At 33.9% G+C, this 18,172-nt stretch overlaps 1 protein-coding gene and 1 non-coding gene across 2 annotated transcripts in view; one reads left to right on the forward strand and one right to left on the reverse strand.

Moving 5' to 3' along the window:
- Positions 1-6,769, reverse strand: part of LOC119834874 (rho GTPase-activating protein 23) — a gene marked incomplete at its 3' end in the record, with an annotated part of 249,700 nt that extends 242,931 nt beyond the window's left edge. Inside the window, exon 1 of the mRNA XM_038359391.1 lies at positions 6,602-6,769. Within this exon, the coding sequence (XP_038215319.1) occupies positions 6,602-6,644 (43 nt within the window). The remainder of the gene's footprint in view (positions 1-6,601) is intronic.
- A 5,248-nt stretch (positions 6,770-12,017) lies between these two features.
- Trnae-cuc lies at positions 12,018-12,089 on the forward strand. Its single transcript has one exon. It is a non-coding gene; the product is annotated as a tRNA-Glu (tRNA).
- The last annotated feature ends 6,083 nt before the right edge of the window (positions 12,090-18,172 follow it).

Here is an 18,172-nt window from a genome sequence, read left to right on the forward strand (position 1 = left end):
CCCCCCCCATTGTTTAGTTATCTTAGTATATTATATAATAAGTAGGTATTTATTCATGATATCTTATATTGTTTGTATTTTTATTATTAAAAATATATTCTATCTATATGTAAATATTATGTATATTCAACTATATGTGCATTTATAAATAATGTATATCATTATTATTATTTACACACGTATTATAAATATACATGTATTATATTTAACAAAACATTCATAAATTTAATAGTTTGAGCATGAACACATCCGCTGTCAATAAGGCATAAGGCATCCACTGAAAATCAGTGTACTGACACTGAGTGGCGGGCCTAATTAAGGCACATATATATTTTAACCATATTTATTACTTTGTTATATTTACCTGTATGTGTCATAATAAACATATTTTCTTTCTTTCTTTCTTTCTTTCTTTCTAATGATATAACCACATTGTAGCACCTACTCCAACTGAGTACTAGCAACAATTTTATAACCATGCAAATTCTAACAGTCTGTGCGTTCACCATACTTGTCAATACAACCAGGAGTTTATCCAAAAAATAACGTCTATACCGCCTATGAATTCCAGCAGGTTACCCCTCCATACATGGCGTTGGCAGTGCACATTGAGTAGACATTATGTCTAGTGTCTCTGATGTTATCACTAATGGATCCACTAGACCTTGGCCCCGTCGCCCACACGATCAAACGAATTCACGGCGGTGTCGCGGAATTTATTTATTATTTCTTTGCTTCGTGTATGAAAAGATTGTAACGAGAAATTTTCTAATCCTACTAATCCTACTTCCTACTAATATTATAAATGCGAAAGTTTGTAAGGATGTGTGTGCGTTTGTTGCTCTTTCACGCAAAAACTACTCAACCGATTGCAATGAAATTTGGTATTAGATAGCTGAACAACTGGAATAACATATAGGTAACTTATTATTCCGATATTCCTACGGGATACGGACTTGCGCGGGTGAAACCGCGGGGTGCAGCCAGTAATTAATAAGTGTTGCGTTCTCAAATAAATATAGGCACTTAAATTTCACTTCAATACCTACCAATGTATGAAAGGAAGCACCGTGTGCTGTGTTAAGTTTCTTTTACACATAAAAACACAAATTAAACAACTGATAACACTGTTTCATATTTACAACAAGCACGTGTATAAGATAAGAGTTTGTGTATGGCATCACGATTCATGAACATCCCAATTTTGCGATAGATTGTTGGCCAACTGTACCAACTAAGATCTGAGAACGACATAAGAGGAACGAAAGCATTTCCGAGCCTCATTATTCGAAGCATGGCATAGTCGCAATGCAATGCAATGCAAAAGCATTTCCATTTGATAAAATGGCTACGAATCTCATCGTTGTATAAATTAATTTGTCAGCATCAAAAACATTCATTCATACGTTGCAAAACCAGATAGCAAGCAAAAGGTTGTCGAGTACGCAAGTTCTTAAAATGCATTCACAACCGACCCGACGAAACATGTTTAGGCACATATAAAATCACATGCAAAATAAACGTTACAAGAATGGCGGTTAACGCCTCAGTCAAGAAAAAAAAAAACATCTGTATAAGGTTTCAGTTTTGGCGGGAAACGCATGAGATTCTGGTCGGGCCTGTTCCCTGTTTTTACGAGGTCGTTGCCTCACATGACACTAATTAGTCACAACGATATTATTATTACGATATTTCGCAATAACGCCATTGTTATTATCTTTGACCTTTAACGTTATTACTTTGAAAGTAAAAAAAAGATAAGTCCACAAAGCACCTTTGTTCGCTGAGTTACACACAATAAGCTTTTAACTGTGCAAATGTATAATACATTATAGCACGTATTTGCCTCTAACTATCGCAACTGACCTTGGTATAATGGTAAATGTAAGTATTACAACGAAAATATAGAAAATTTTATGATCAATAAAAATAATCACACCACATAAAGCTTCTTCTTCATCACATTGATTTGTCCAATTATATTCAACCAAATAAATATGTATATATCACAAATAAATATGTATAAACAAACACGCCAACGAAGAAAGTCGTAAAGAGATTACAACATCGTAAAATTTCGATTTAATATTATAAACACGTTTAAACAAGATCACTAGCACATTCAAATGCAAATGATTAGAACAACGCATGGCGCATATTAATTAAAATCGAAACCCGCGTATCATTCACACGAGCGCACTAATTGTTCGTTTTAAACAATAAAACATGATGATTAATTCACTTCCTTATCGGAACGGTGTTTATTTATACATTTTTGATGACCAATAGTTGGTGCACGCAGCTTTGATCGAGGTAAATGACATTTTGTGGGCTTATTATATTTTTATGTATTATAATAACATAACATGTTAATAATGATTGCTGTTTTGTTACTAATATAGTCAATTTGTAATAGATAATGCATTTTATTAAGACATGTTTTATAAATGGCAGGATCCCCAAGTTATTTAATTTAAGAATCAACACAAATTCACTCTAAAGCTTACATAAAACTGTTATTTGATTTCTCAAAAACAACGCGAGCTTTCTCGAACCTTAACCGACACAAATTACGAATTTGTGACATACTTTCAGCTTTATAATTGGCCTCTTAAATCGAATCACATGAGTGAAAACATGTCACTTAACACGACATTGCTAAATGCTTATTATATTATTAACTATTCAGAGATAAAATTTGAGTACAATCGTTAAATTATTGCACGCTACTGACAGCTCAGTAAAATTTGATGTTGAATTGAATGTACATTACATATAATTATAGGGTTACCCGAACGCCTGAGTACAAAACCTTTTCGTTAACTTACACTAGCGAATTGTTATTTATTTTACATTAAAATGCTGTATCTAAATATTGCTTTATTTTTTTTCCGTGCATATCATAAAAGCAGAATATATTTAAATAACACCCTCAATTATATTTGCAGGGTACGTTTCATGTGCGCGCCAAACGACTGTGTTTCAATTTTACTTCTTTCAAACTAAATGAATTGCTTTAGTTGCAACTACAACGTAATTAATAAAAATTAAATAATGTTTACAATAAAAAAGCGCGTCAACACACATCATCCATTTATGTTTGTCTTATCTTAACTCCAATAACAAAATTGAATTGTTAAGAAAACGTAACTAATATTAGTTTTGCGGAAATAATCCTATGGTCCAGACTCGCACTTGGTCGATTTTGATTATGAAGTCATAAAATACAGTTAAACTTTAATTGCATTTATCATGTTTAATAAGCAACTGCTTGCTCCACATTTAACACAATTTTGATTTCAACCCACTTACGCTCGTATAAAACACGAATTACGCAACTTAAGTGAGATAAATTTAATAACAGGTTAACCTTATCATTTTCGACATGACACTCCGTAACTTATCGATTTCCATATGTATTTTAAATATACACTTATGCGTTAAATAAACAACCGGATTATCTTCGGTTTCCAAGAATATTATTCCGATAACGCTACCGGGAAGACATCGAGGATAATCACAGAAAAGGGACCGATGATACAATATTAACACAGCTTCTAAATAGTATAAGCTGTTAAAGAAATAGTCTTTGATTCAATACAAGAAAAACACAATATTACGTTGGCCTTGGATATATAATAAAAAAAAATAACAAGCATTAACGTAAATATGCACATTGTGTAAATGCCACGGTCCTGTTACCTTTCCATTATATCGTAAATGATATCGTTTATCGAAAACCGCGCACCTTATTAAACTCCGAAAGACAATCGACTTATAATGACGCGTTTAATGGCTGATTAAAAGAGCTGATACAAAATACGCAATTAAATGTTGAACTCTAAAGTCAAGAGTATTATAGTAGCCCGATCTCTGGCTATTTTTGAAATAATAAAAGATATAATATATGACTCTTCTTGTATAGACAGCATTCATAAGTCACATATAGTCATTAACTGATTTCTGTTAAAACTAAAAATAGCTGCTGTCGAATCATACCTTCTAGAATCATGGCAGAATTGCCCATTACATGTTCAAATGAACGACCTTAAAGGATTATACAAATCTCCAAGCAACTGCTCGCTCAACTATTCAATTAAAAGTACAATTTCCCTACTTTTACCACCACAGCGCTTCGAGCGCTTCATGCGATTCCGCGAACATATGGCCCTATCTATTTCTGTGTCCGTAGTACTTACTACCTCGCGTGTCAATCATCGAATGAAAACATCGTACAACAACCAACTACGATAGCTCCCACTTGATTTGTTGTCACGCCGTGACGCCAATTGGCAATCCCGCCAACGTAGCGGACTTTGAAGTCCCTCATTTTCGTGTTCCAATCAGCAATATTATTTTAACGTGTAGAATTTACGAAATTGTATTTAAAATTGCTTATAAATTATGTTACATATTAAAATATAATATGTATGTTTACTAATTTTAAGTGGGATTTATTGAATATATTATTCTTCCGACATTTCGTTGTACGTGGCTATCCTCCCAAACAACAATATCAAATATATCATATTACAATAAACATTGATGTTATCTGTACGTTAAATATAAATTAAATTCACCAACAGACCGTACCACACATTCTCTAACCAAGCCAAAGCAAAATTACTGGTATTAGCGAAATATTAATTTACTGATAAAAATCAAACAGTCAGCTATTATTCATATGCTAATTGCTGATCACAATGGATCTATTCACCGTAAGTCGGCCTTGCGGGTTCAATCACGAACTTGCCCACCTGTACCTACCGTTATACGGTAACAAAATTAAAACTTTAAGATTAATCCAAACTTAATTTAACCAAGACCTCATTGCCACTATAAAATAGCAAAGAGGCGCGCCCCGATTTAAAAACTCGTGAGAAATATTTTAATTTGAATGTAAGAAGCATATTTACTACATTAATTATAATCGAAAAGTGTGTTTTCTTTTTTTTTTGTTTTTATCTTTGACATACATAGCAACTATTCATGCGTCTTTGATAAGAGTATCTATCATTCTCTTAACATCTAGGTGCCAAAAAACAATTAATGAAACATTGCTATCACCGATTACAATAAAATTATACAAGCGCAAGAAATGTGTGAAAAACTGGCTTTTAAAGTAGCCATGATTAGAATCAGACGTAGTTAGATTACCTTGTAACGTTTACATTTTAACCAATCTTGCATGTTTTATATCTGCCATACATTGGCATTGCATCGAGATGTTTGATTAAATAAAATAAACAACTATTTTGATAGCTTCGTGTTTATGTTTGCTACAAAGAAAAGTAAATTACATTGTATTAAAATTAGATCAGTAGCTAGAATTAGCTTTCCTGTGAGTTTTCCAATGAATCGTTAAATAGTAAACGCGTATAACATTAAGTTACGAATGTATCTTAGAGAAGATACCCACTATGTTACATGTAAATGAGAGTTATCGAATAATATCGAATCTTTTTCAATGTTAAATGCCAGTACAGTTTCGACACACAACACACAGATAACTGGAAAAATGAAGACAACCGGCTATTTTAATAGACGTGTAATAAATTGATGACCCAAACATTACAACGATAAAACATCGACAAAAACCTCAAATTGCCAGTTAAACACTGATTCATCGCTACCCCGCCCATAGCGAAATTGGATTATAATAATTACAGTCCGAGTACTCAACCGAAAATATAACATACTAGAACAGCGCCAGCGGCTTCACTCATATATGTATTACTTTTAGTTAAACGTTATTCCATGTTTTTCGCAATGTCAAGTCCATCTCAGTACAAAATATAATCCAAACAAAAGGAAATTAAAAAAGCAAAACAAATGTAGGTTCAGTGGTGCAAACGTAAGCAACAAATAGGCCGAGATATTAATAGGCATTGTGTATGTAATGAATATTATAGGTACATGGCTATTACGAATGTTTGTTGAAAAAAATTCAGACAGTGCAGATTTATGATTCTAGTTCTCGGTACTGACGGACAAAAAAGTTGCCACACGGCTTAAAATATTATCGCTCAGGTGTTTCATTTACCTCCAGTTAGGTGAGCTCTGTCTCCGCTCTTTCTAGTTTTTACTTTACTAACATAGCTCTTTTTAACATTTAAACTCGACGGTCAGGAATGGCATTTTGTTATTGCAAGTGTATATAAATGAATTCCGGAGAATATGGAAAACTATTAGGATAATAAAAATTCATCAAACTTCTCAACTGTTAGGATAAAGATTTCATAACAATGATACATGTTTTACACTTGCTCTTATAAGGTAAACGCAAGGAAACTATTTAATTCTGTCGATCCTAATGAGGGAAATAAAGAAATTCATAAAGTTTCTGCATTGTCACCGATCTTTGAAAAGTGAAACTAATATGTCCTTTTAAAAATCGATTGTAAAGGAGTAGGTGACGTACCGTAAACATACAAGTGAAACTGATAAAAGCATGTTAAAAAAGTGTGTTTATTACAAATCTATGAAGGTGCCTTTAGTCAGCTACCGTGGGTGGTATACGTGAGGTCAAACAACGCATTATTCTTTCAACGCACCTTTGATCAAAACACATGCAAATAAATCAGCGGTCTAACAATCTTACCTGAATAGATTTTGTACAGAGAATCCAACAATCCTTGCATCATTTTCGCTTTTTGCACACACCACTAAACTACACACACAAACTCACTGAACAGCATTACTCCATTATAACTATCATAATGCGACGTGTTCATCTGATCATGGACAATAATACAAATCGTGGTTACGTTAATACTCCATTAGTTCCACACGTTACAGAGGTGTTACCAAAACGAACCAGAACAGCAACGTGAACATAAACAATAATAAATCGTTCGCGATATACAAGAAAAAATTAAACTAGAAATGTCTTCTTTACAAACTGTCTCAAGGTGAACGAACCTGGATCGAACGAAATGAAAAGACGGTGGCCAAATTGAGGTAACGGTATGGACTTCGATCGTTATCATCAATCAGTTTTGCGTAACAATCTGTTAGCAATTACTTTATACACTCACAAATCGCTGAATTTGAGGAATGCTCGTACAGTTAGGAGAATGTAAGATTCAATCATAGATATTGGCGACGATTATGTTGCGCTACTCCTTGCCCGTTAATGTTGAGGTCGTTGGGAAAGCTTACGAATTAGCCTTAGATTCACGACTATAAATATAAAAGGGCCACATTGACGAAATATGTTTATAAGATTGTGTAAGCATTGTCCATAATCCACGCCTACACAAACAACTAAAAAAATATGATGTCATCTTGGTTAAGGTGGGAAAATTTTAGTTATCTCACATGCCTAACTGACTTCACAACGATTAAAAAAAAACTAGTTTGATTGAAAATATTAAAGGAGATTTTTTTCAAATTTGAAGTAATCAAAAATAAAAATCCCAGTATAGAAACACATAGAGAAATTATACAATTCCCTACAACTATTATTTGCTTTTTAATCTAAATCCTATTCATTACGAAGACAAAGGATCTCTACTCAAATAATAACTCAATGTCAACTCGTTGAAGCAGAGTTTATTGCAAATAATAATGATTGATATGGGCGTTCTCTTTAACGGGGACATCGTGAAATAATAATTTTGCGTCATTGTATATAGCTGGTTTATTACGTTAATTTTAATTTGTTTCATATGTGAAAGTAAAAAGCATGCAGCGACATTTTTTACATACATCACACAAAAATTCTATCCTACTAATATCCTTCCTAATCCTACTAATATTATAAATGCGAAAGTTTGTAAGGATAAGTTTGTTACTCTTTCACGCAAAAACTACTGAACCGATTGCAATGAAACTTTGTACATCGATAGCTGGACGACTGGAATAACACATAGTCATCTTTTTATCCCGATATTCCTACGGGATACGGACTTACGCGGGTGAAACCGCGGGGCGCAGCTAGTTTATAATAAAGAGAAAGAAAAAAAGAACAAAACACATCATGATATTTATTGGTAAACCTTCACCAATGTATCGCTTAATGTAATTTTTCAACGATCGTAAGTGGAATTTCTCCGATAACAGATACTATCCAATTGTACAGAATCTCCGATCAAAGATAACAATTCGATTCTACGGAAGACATTCCAATGAGTGGACATATTGCATTAGTGACATGCTTGACCGTCTCGATGTATTTATGGAGACGCGCTCAAGAGTCCTTACCAAGGAACTAAGTGAGATAAAATTAGACATCCTAATGCATTCATCCGCCGACACAACCGAATCACTCCCTGAAATTGAATACGATATCCACTAACGTCGACCAAAAAGAAACATCATTCATTAAAAGTTGAATGAGATCCGTGACTTCACTTCATAAATCACACGAGGAAAATTTCAAAAGTGTCAGACAACTATTCATTCTTCAGCAAATTGGAAGCGACAGGTTTGCTTAATCAGATGAACACGAGAAATCTTAAGCACATGTGCAAATACTGAACGTCTAATATACTAAGTCATTGCGATTATTATTTTATGAACAAATAAAACGCAAAGTAAACCGCGGCGGGTATGAGCGGAGGCGATTTTCCTTATATCACTAAAAAGGTCACAAATCACCGGTTTCACTCGCGATTTTCGGGTCGCTTGACGTTAGCGATACATCGCGCTAGGTCCAGGTTTCCGAGGGGAACATTACGGTGCGCGCCCGCGCCGTCCGCGGTCTGCCGCACCGTCGCGACCACTGGCCATTCGGGATTATTTATAAATTGAAACAGACAGGGGTCGTAGAAATTTGCACGACGCGTGGTATGCCAAAGCTAATGCATCAGGTCGCAGCGGAAGCGAAGTCACGGTGTCTGCGTCTGAATCACTCGCCTATACGTTTCCTTGAACTTTGCTACCTACTTAGGCATCTATTGACCGAGAAAGCTTTTGTTCGATTCTATTGCGTAATGATAACGTTGTATTGAATTCACAATACGAAACCGTTTGATTGTTATACTCGAATATATTAACCAACTGGTATAATGTGCCGAATGCGAAATAAATTATAGCTATTTTTGACGATAGTCATTACCATAGATTGGCAAAGAATAGATAAAGTACGTTTTAGGATTAATAAAACTACAAGTTACCAAGTATATTTATCTATCGGCCATGACAATGCCGCCCACCTGAACAGGTGTAGTTCACTCCAATGACATCGGACGAGCGTTTGACACATTGGCAACGTGGGCGAAGTAACATGAACATTTTTAAATGGCATGTTAAGATGTGGATTTTATGAGAAAATGCGATATACGTACGTTTCACTATATTCATTAAAAAAATAACAAACAGCAATTTATAGAAATAACACTTTCAAATCAATTAACTTTAACGGGTGAAAACTCAAAAAGCGATATCAAATGTCTATTACTACTCTTTCAAAGCAAAGGTGATCTTCATTTTCAATATATAAATGAGTTTTCATAATATACCTAATTCAATCACTCGCGATCCAGACTCATCGCTTGGCATGAACGTTAACATCTCAATTTCTCGACAAGTGACATCTAAAATTAATGTAATGACTCGTAACACAGCAGAAACGTGAAGATAACAATACGCCAGTAATATAAGTGTATTTAACAATCCCTAGTAACAGTTCGCATTGTTTGTGAAATTCATAAATAACAGTCGTGTATATAACAATGACACTGTGGCTTTACTGTCTTATATCGAACTAGTTTTCCCCCCTGGAATCGCCTGCATATTCAAAGAAAATGAGATGGTATACCACGCTAAAATGTATCTGATATCACTCAAGCATCCTAACTATCGCCAGACACAAAAAAAATGTAATGAAATTCTTCATCGAGATAAAGCAACAAATTAACACAATTTTTTATTTGTAATAATTATAAAACCTAGTTATTCCCTGCGGTTTTGCTCCTGTTCACATGAATTTAACGCAACTTATAAGGAGAATTTTGATCCTATGTATATACAAATACTGTATAAAGTTAGGAAAATATAAATTTTATAAATCATGCGTGGATACAATTGGCGAAACCTATCTTCAATCCTGATTAGATATTATGTCCCTATAAAGATAGAATTAAAGTAAAAAGAAGCATCATAATATACATTACTATATAATGCATTATGAAACCGATTCTTAGTTGCATTGCAAGAATCATAACTTTCGTTATCATTACAGACATTAAACCCGTTAATACCAAGCTACAGACATACTATCATTATGCTGGCTATTTAGAACCCGGAATCATTAATTGCAGTCCAGTTTATATCCAATATTATTTCAACAGCTGTGGCCCCAGCGATTCGTAGTAAGCTTTATGGCCCATAAAGCATCTTCCCTTCGTCCATTGTGTTGTATTTTAAGAAAGAATGTGAGGCGTAAAAAATTATGAATTATTGTAAATCGTCGGGCGTTTTGAAATTTTCCGATGGACATTCGGAATGTATTTTAAAGTCAGCCTTCAGCGTCACATGTAGGTAGGTCCATAGATTGTTTATACAATCTGTATACGGCACAGGTGCGGTAAATTCGTTGGGAGTATTTTTGGATCTTAGCTTTGTGGTGAATTAACATTAATAAACATTTGATGGACTCCGATCTGGTTGTTTGTTTGTTTGCTTAGCTGTATGTATACACGTACATCCGCCCCGGAGAAAATGTATGGGCTACTTAGTACCACACACGTAAGAATTTCTTATTTTCAAAGAGATTTCTTTCATTGGCTGAAGGCCAAGCAGCTCACTTCAAACGAGGATAATAACGTATTATACGATACGAGCAATCCAGATATATATTAAATAAGAGCGTTACATGCAAAAATTATGTTTTTTCTACAACGGCTTACAACAAGACACTATAAATTTCACAGTGACATTTATTTAAAAATAATGTACTATGATTCTTCCAGTATCAAGTAGACTAGAAAGGTTCATCGTTAACTTTACCAAGTTCACTATTGATAAACCTTTATCAATTTCATCGATATCATCAATACCATCGATACCAATCGTGACACTATGTAAGGTTTCTACATCATACAGGCTCGACACAAAAACCATTGTAATTATAGAAATAAATTAACAGTAACGCAAAACCTAAAATATGAAAAGTCTCTTTTTTTATTTGAACTCGTTTCGTATTTTTGAACGTGCCTACATATGGAGTATTCAAAATACTTTTACGAAAAATCTCTACCGAAACTGACGTAGCCCATATTCATTTTGATACAAAGCCTCTCTACGAACAATAACAAAATCTGTATTGAAAACTGCAAACAGTGGACGTGACGTTAAAAAATGTACGAAGCATAATATTCATTTCTTATCATGAAATATTTGTCACGAATGACTGAAATAATTAGCAATAAATTGCATGCAGGCGCAGCGCTTATCTTAATACCACCATAAAAGAAAATAGTCCTCTGCTATCGGAGATTGTAACATTGAAAGAATACATTATAAACGCCCAACGGTATGCAAATGTACCCGCAATTGTTCAATGAATTGAATTAAAGGGTTTAGGAGACATTATAATACACTAACTATTCCCTCGGCTCCGGGCGCGTTCGTATCAATGTAAACTATTCTCAGATTCGAGAACGGAAACCGCAAACGAAAAGCATTAAAATCGGTCTTACCGCTTAGGAGCTCAGTGACAAAAAACATCTAGAATAAATATACATAATATATGGAATGCCTAGAATTACTTCTAGGGAAGCGCGCTCCATTTTAGACCACATTTCAGCTTACCATCAGGCGAGATCGAGGTCAAGCGCTGCCCTATTATGAAAAAATAAAAAAAAGGTAAATTTCCAATGATGACGAATAAAGCAAAAGGTAAATTTATTAGTAAAATGCTTGTGACAATTGAGAACAAACGCGTATAATGCATGCTTCCTGCATGATGTCACACGCGTTGTGTTTCAACGACCCATTTCGGGAGCGCATTAAGGTCGATTCAATTGTACAATTTGCGAATGTTATGCACATTTTACGCGGATCCCACAACATCCGATATGGTCTAGTGGCTAGGATACCTGGCTCTCACCCAGGAGGCTCGGGTTCGATTCCCGGTATCGGAAAATCTCTTTTATATTTTATTAAAATTACTTAAAATCTATCATATTAAAAATTTGCTTAATGTTTTAATAAACTTTAAAATACTTATATTATTATTATTATTTTACAATAAATATTTTATACTATTTATATGTAGGTAATATTTTTTCACTATATACCTAATATAATAATTAATATTTGACGGAAAAAGTAAGAAAATCATTACACACATATCTTTTTTATACATACAATTAAAAATAAAATATCATCGCTCGAAAGCGTTCGCTTCGCTCGCCCCCACGCTATTGCTTAAATTAACGCATGACATTCTACAAAACAATCCTAATTGACGTACGTGCATAAAAATAGGGCACAACAATAAGTCTGCGACAAGTACAATAGTGCCTGCGACAGTGTAACATGTCTTTATCAGCTGTAACGGTGCGATCCGTATACAGTCCAAACGGTCCATATTCGGCCAGCCTCCAGGAATGGCGCTACAACTTCATTATTCACCGTTCACTTTCCATCTTCACTAACTTGGGATTTACTGGAGAAAGTAGGAAACTGTACTTCGCAATTAAACAATTAATTCGTCGGGCCTTTCAATTTGCGATTGCTATAATTGTTTGAGCACAACAGCTTGTACGGCGATTGATATTTATGTTCAAATAAATTGTAATATTTACCAATGACTGAAATTAACAAATATTGGTGTGTGTATAAACGAATAATTAAGGAACAAATGGAAGCAAAAGACTCATTAAATTACATTTAAGTGCTTAATTTAGAGAAACATCCATAAATTACATATTGCACTCTTATAAATCAATCACTTTTAAAATTCTTAACACTAAACTCTAAACTAGATAATGCATAGTGCATTAAGCAAACGCGACTGAGTTATTTGTGGCTTTTATCTCACTGGGTCACCGATAACAGTGGCTTTGCTTCTAGTTGACGATTTCCTCGAGTTTCAAGATGTCGAATCTCGTGGTTATGCAAGTTTCGTTTTAAAGCCACAAAGGGCCCTATGGTGAAACGGTTTTGTCTATAAGCCTCTTATAATGGTTTCAATATCGTTATTACCAGATTAACGACGTACATATGTATAGATGCTACCATTATGTCTTTATAAATTGCAGGGTCTAAAAGGCTTGTCTAAGGATCAGTATATAGATAAAATGGATTATAAATTACCATATAGCTAACTTGTTACTACACAATAAATACGTCTGTAATATTTCTTTATTCCTTCCAAACCTTGAGTAATTTTAAAATATAGTAGATTTGAACCGATCTCTGTATACTAAAACAACAGTCCTGGAAGATAAATGAAATTAGCTTCTCGTATCAGTTTCAGACATTAAAAGTACACCGGGTGTTTGTTTCGTATTTGATTACAATTTAATAGAACATCTCTATTATTGTTATTATTCTGATAAGGTACTGGTGCACTCCGTAATGCAAGGTCGCAATAACAATAATTCTATTTCTAATTAATCCACACAGTATTGATAAGGATAATTAGTGAAATAGCCCCACGTTGCTTGTAAATATACAAGAAAATTTTTATATTTTCAATAGACGTTTCGAAAACGAAGGTTGTTTTCAATTGATTGGAGCGATTCATTTTGTGTTTTATAGGAAAGTGTTCGCATTTGGTCATATTTTAGAATTTGTAGTGTACTACTCCCCACACGTTTCAAGGTACGTTGCAGTTTTTTTATAGAAAATAATAACAATGGAAACTAAATATAAATATTATTCTTCAATACTAACAACACAATACGAGTAACTTTATATGTATCTAACTATACTAAATCTAAATTTTGGATGAAATTTGATGTTTAGGTGGATTACTTAAGTATTTTTTTAAATAATAAATAATAAGCAATAAAAATACACACGAGTATGTACTTATTCATATACAAAGTATGCGTAGCCATTAAAATTAAATAAATCCACAGAATACTGTATATTTCTTGTTTAACTTATTGGTAATATCATATAACCTTGAAACCTCACGTTTCTATAAAGTAAAAGTTAACTAGACTGTGTCACGGATGGCGAAGAATAAATTATGTAAATATATATTTAAAAAGGAGCAAAATATCATTTAAGTATGTATGTACATTTATTTATATTGTAAACGTTAGAAACCGTATAACATAAAAAAACAAGCCTACAATGTAATAAATAATGTTTAACCGAAAAAATAATTATGAAAACATTCTTTCAAACAACTTTTATTAATAATGATGCTTCTTGTGCAATGTAGCGACTTATGTTGTAAAATAAATTATTTCTCATTCATACAAATCCTTTGAAAACTTTTTAATGTGCAAAGTTATGGAAACTCATTATAAACTATACACACAGCTAGTGCAGGATACGGCAGCCTCGTTAACAGGATATGAAGCAAACTTACGACAATACTGGATTTTGTTACCAAATACCCAGCATTTCATAATTTATAGAGGAATATTTTACTTATTCTAAATTTAGTAAATATAAACTCGGTTGAACTCTTAAACTCCAGATTAGGACTCGCAGACTGGTTATAAGAAGCTGCAAAAACACACCTTAATAGTTTAACCAATCTCGTGACAAGAAAATCGCTTAAAGGAAAGCTTGAGAATTTACATACAAATCACTGATCATTAAAGACACGTGGACATCACAAAAACGAAAAAATCCCACAATACAAAACACACCGAAGGCGATAATCGATTTCACTTTCGCCATTGTAAATAAACACAATGAGTTTAAGGCAATTTAGCGGCAACACCGTCACTCCATATGGCGAGGTCACACGTCGTTGGTCACTGCCATTTCTCCCCATTTAGGGAGTTCACTACCACACCTTTTGTACGAGTACTACGAATGTTTGTTAAAGATCACCTGTGCGTAGACGAGCTAATAGTTAAGATTTACCTAGTACCTACCTCTATGACTTTAACGGAATTCCATTTATAGAAATAACTAATAATTTCTAGAAATGGAATTCCGTTTTATGAATCCTCATAAGCCATAGCAAGATATCAGAGATTATCACCAATTTAATACAATGTCAATAAAAAGATTTAAAAAGCGACTACACTTTTTACCTATTTTCGTCCTAATTCCCTATCACAGAAGATCTACATTTCTCCTGGACACTTATCAGCTATCCACTATCAACGCCGATATGACTGCGGTATCATTGAAAGGCAGGATAAGTGAAATAACACCAATTGAGAGCAGTTGAATGTATTTCCTTTGGCACAGTTACAATGGAAATAAGTGCAAAGCGTGAACCGCTCATTGACATGACAACGTCGCAGAATAGCCAGCCCATTATAGTTAATAATAACAACAGCATTTGTGTAATTGTGCCTTGAACAAGGTCGCTTACCGTATTGTTGCTCTAGCAAAGCAAACATTTCGCAAGATTTAAGTAGTTATTGCTTGAAATCGAAATCTGACTGTAAAACGTTTATAGATTTCCGAAAATCTCAAGTCCATCGAGTTTTGTTTTTTAACTAGTTGAATTATGAACTACTTTAAAGGAATTGATTGTTGTGATTGACCATTAGTATTGATTATTCTTGCTTATTCTATTGTCCTCTATACATTTAACGAAACCAATTCTACAATCTAGCCTAGCAGTGATAACGGACCGTAAGTGAATATGACAGAGGCAACATAAAAACGCCTCCCGCACTTTACAGCCGCATATACCATAAACATCAAAGTTAAAACTACACAGTAATGACTTCGATACCAATCTTTATAGCCGGCAGCGACTAAATTGGAGTACCCTCAGTTCAATTCCTTACCCAATCACATACAATAGATAAACGATCGCCGCTGTTAACGTTTTATCATTGATGACATTGATAGCGTGGCAATTTAAATCTCGCCCATTACATTCCTCGGTGTTCAATGCGCCGCAACCAAAACTTCTAAATTAATAAATGGTCTGAAGTCATAAGCGCTCGACATTAGACAGTGCCTTGTTTTATTATTAGTATTCTAACACTGTCCTATTCTGTTCAATGCTCCTATTTAAATTTTTCGTTAAAATGGTTTTACTATTTTTTGGAGAAAGTTTATATAATGCAAACATACCTCAAACAATGCATTAAGTGTTTACTTATTTTAAATTTAAAATACCATTAAACACTTTTAATAAGGCATAAATTGAGTCAATACTAAGCGCAGAGTATCAGAAGATCCAATAATGTAACATGAGACCGTACCCATTCCGCCAAATGCAGACCAATCGAAAGATTCGGTTACCGACCTCCTTTCCAAGTTTTCAAAACGGCCAAGTGCCTACAAATTTCGCGAAAACCGTACTACGGCTATGCCAAAGGAGTTGTTGCGATGTAAATTATTCTCAAAATGGTCACCGATAGAAACGATCGAAGCAGAAATAATGAGGCGCCTGAATATGTGCCATGGGCGGTAGCCAGTATCGAAATACAATGTACTGTTGTAATTAATTGGATACAGTTAAGTGAAATACGTAATGAATATTGTCATATAAAGGAGTGCACAATTTAAGGTTGTCGGAATAATTGTTTTTAATGCGAGACAAACTGTAAATTAAAAACTCGTATTTTTCGATATCCTACAAATATTATAAACGAAACTTTTTAGGTATGGATGTGTGTACCCTTTCACGAGAACCTGTTATTGTGTCTGTATTAAATTTAGTATAATTATAGTCTGGACATAGGCTACTTTTTCTAGATAATGATGAAATACAAATTACTACAATACAGTTGTAGTTTACTCGAGAGTCTTGTCCATTTTTCAAACAATATCTCGAGCACGTGGTTTATGCAACGATTCTCCTTCCATACATTGAAATTTAATACTCGTCAAATGACAACATAAATCTAGCCTTCAATCAAATTGATAGAGGCATCTATTCAATAAGCAATCACTTTATTGCACAGCTTTTTCAAACTCCCGAAGGTAGCGAGCGTAATATGAATCAGGCATTACAAAGAATTCCTTACGATGGTGTAATAGTTCCATGAAAATACCAATTTAGCACCGATTTCAAGTAAAGCGTTCTTGCTAATTTCTAAGAACAAAGCCTATACTGTTGCCCCAACGTTGCAGAATATTGAAAGCAGACTTATGTTTCGACTCGCGTTGTAGTGAAAATAAATAAGGTTCATTATGCAAATGGCTCCATTCTATTTTGATTTAATAGGTGCTTTATCTTCAGGTCGCATTCGAAAATTACTATTAATATATTCTATAAATGTATAATGTTTTGTAATATATCACATTGGAGTGACCATCTGGTGGAGTAATTTTTTGTCAGTCCAACGTTTCTCCCCGCCTTTTTGATGAAAATGTACGTAACGTAAATGACGTCATCATATTAAATGTGTCATGATAAAATTTACAAAAACGATTTCCGAATGACTTTAAAGAAACTAATTCGTTCAGGAATTGAAAAAATAAATGAAGAAAATGTTACGAATATAAAAAAATACCTCGCTCCTTTTATTCTCTAATTCGTAGAGTAATCCTGCTAAGTAGTCGATCATTGCGAAAACACATATTTTAAATACATACTACCCTAAAGATGTAAACACATCCAACCAAATCATTATTAATTAATTCATTAATACTGATTCTCAAGAAACTTGCCTGCCCGATCTGGTAGTGAGTAGGTCCCAAAATCGATATCCAAAACCACGCAACCACGAAACCTTGATATCGATCCAACCACAGCAGCTTCGTACAACCAACCTTTACCGAGTATTATTTTCGTCATCGTAATCCTATCCCACGGCCTAAAAGTAATAATAACTTAATCTAATCGGTACAAATAATTCCTAATTGTTCATTTTAAAAGCCTTTATCCAACATCGTTTCAAACGAAAAACCTAACCATACCTATAACCTAGTAGGTAGGTACCTACATATAACAGGGGAAAATACATACACTTATCTCTGCAGGCATACCGGATTTCCGCTCCATCAGACTATGCGAGTGCAGAAATAAAAAGTACTATCCGTATTTTCATACATTTGTATTTTATTTAAATAAGACAACACTTTTAATCGTATATTGACTTGAATAGATATAATGTGG

The sequence above is a fragment of the Zerene cesonia genome, chromosome 20, assembly GCF_012273895.1.
Source record: "Zerene cesonia ecotype Mississippi chromosome 20, Zerene_cesonia_1.1, whole genome shotgun sequence".
Classification (NCBI taxonomy): Eukaryota; Metazoa; Arthropoda; class Insecta; order Lepidoptera; family Pieridae; genus Zerene; species Zerene cesonia.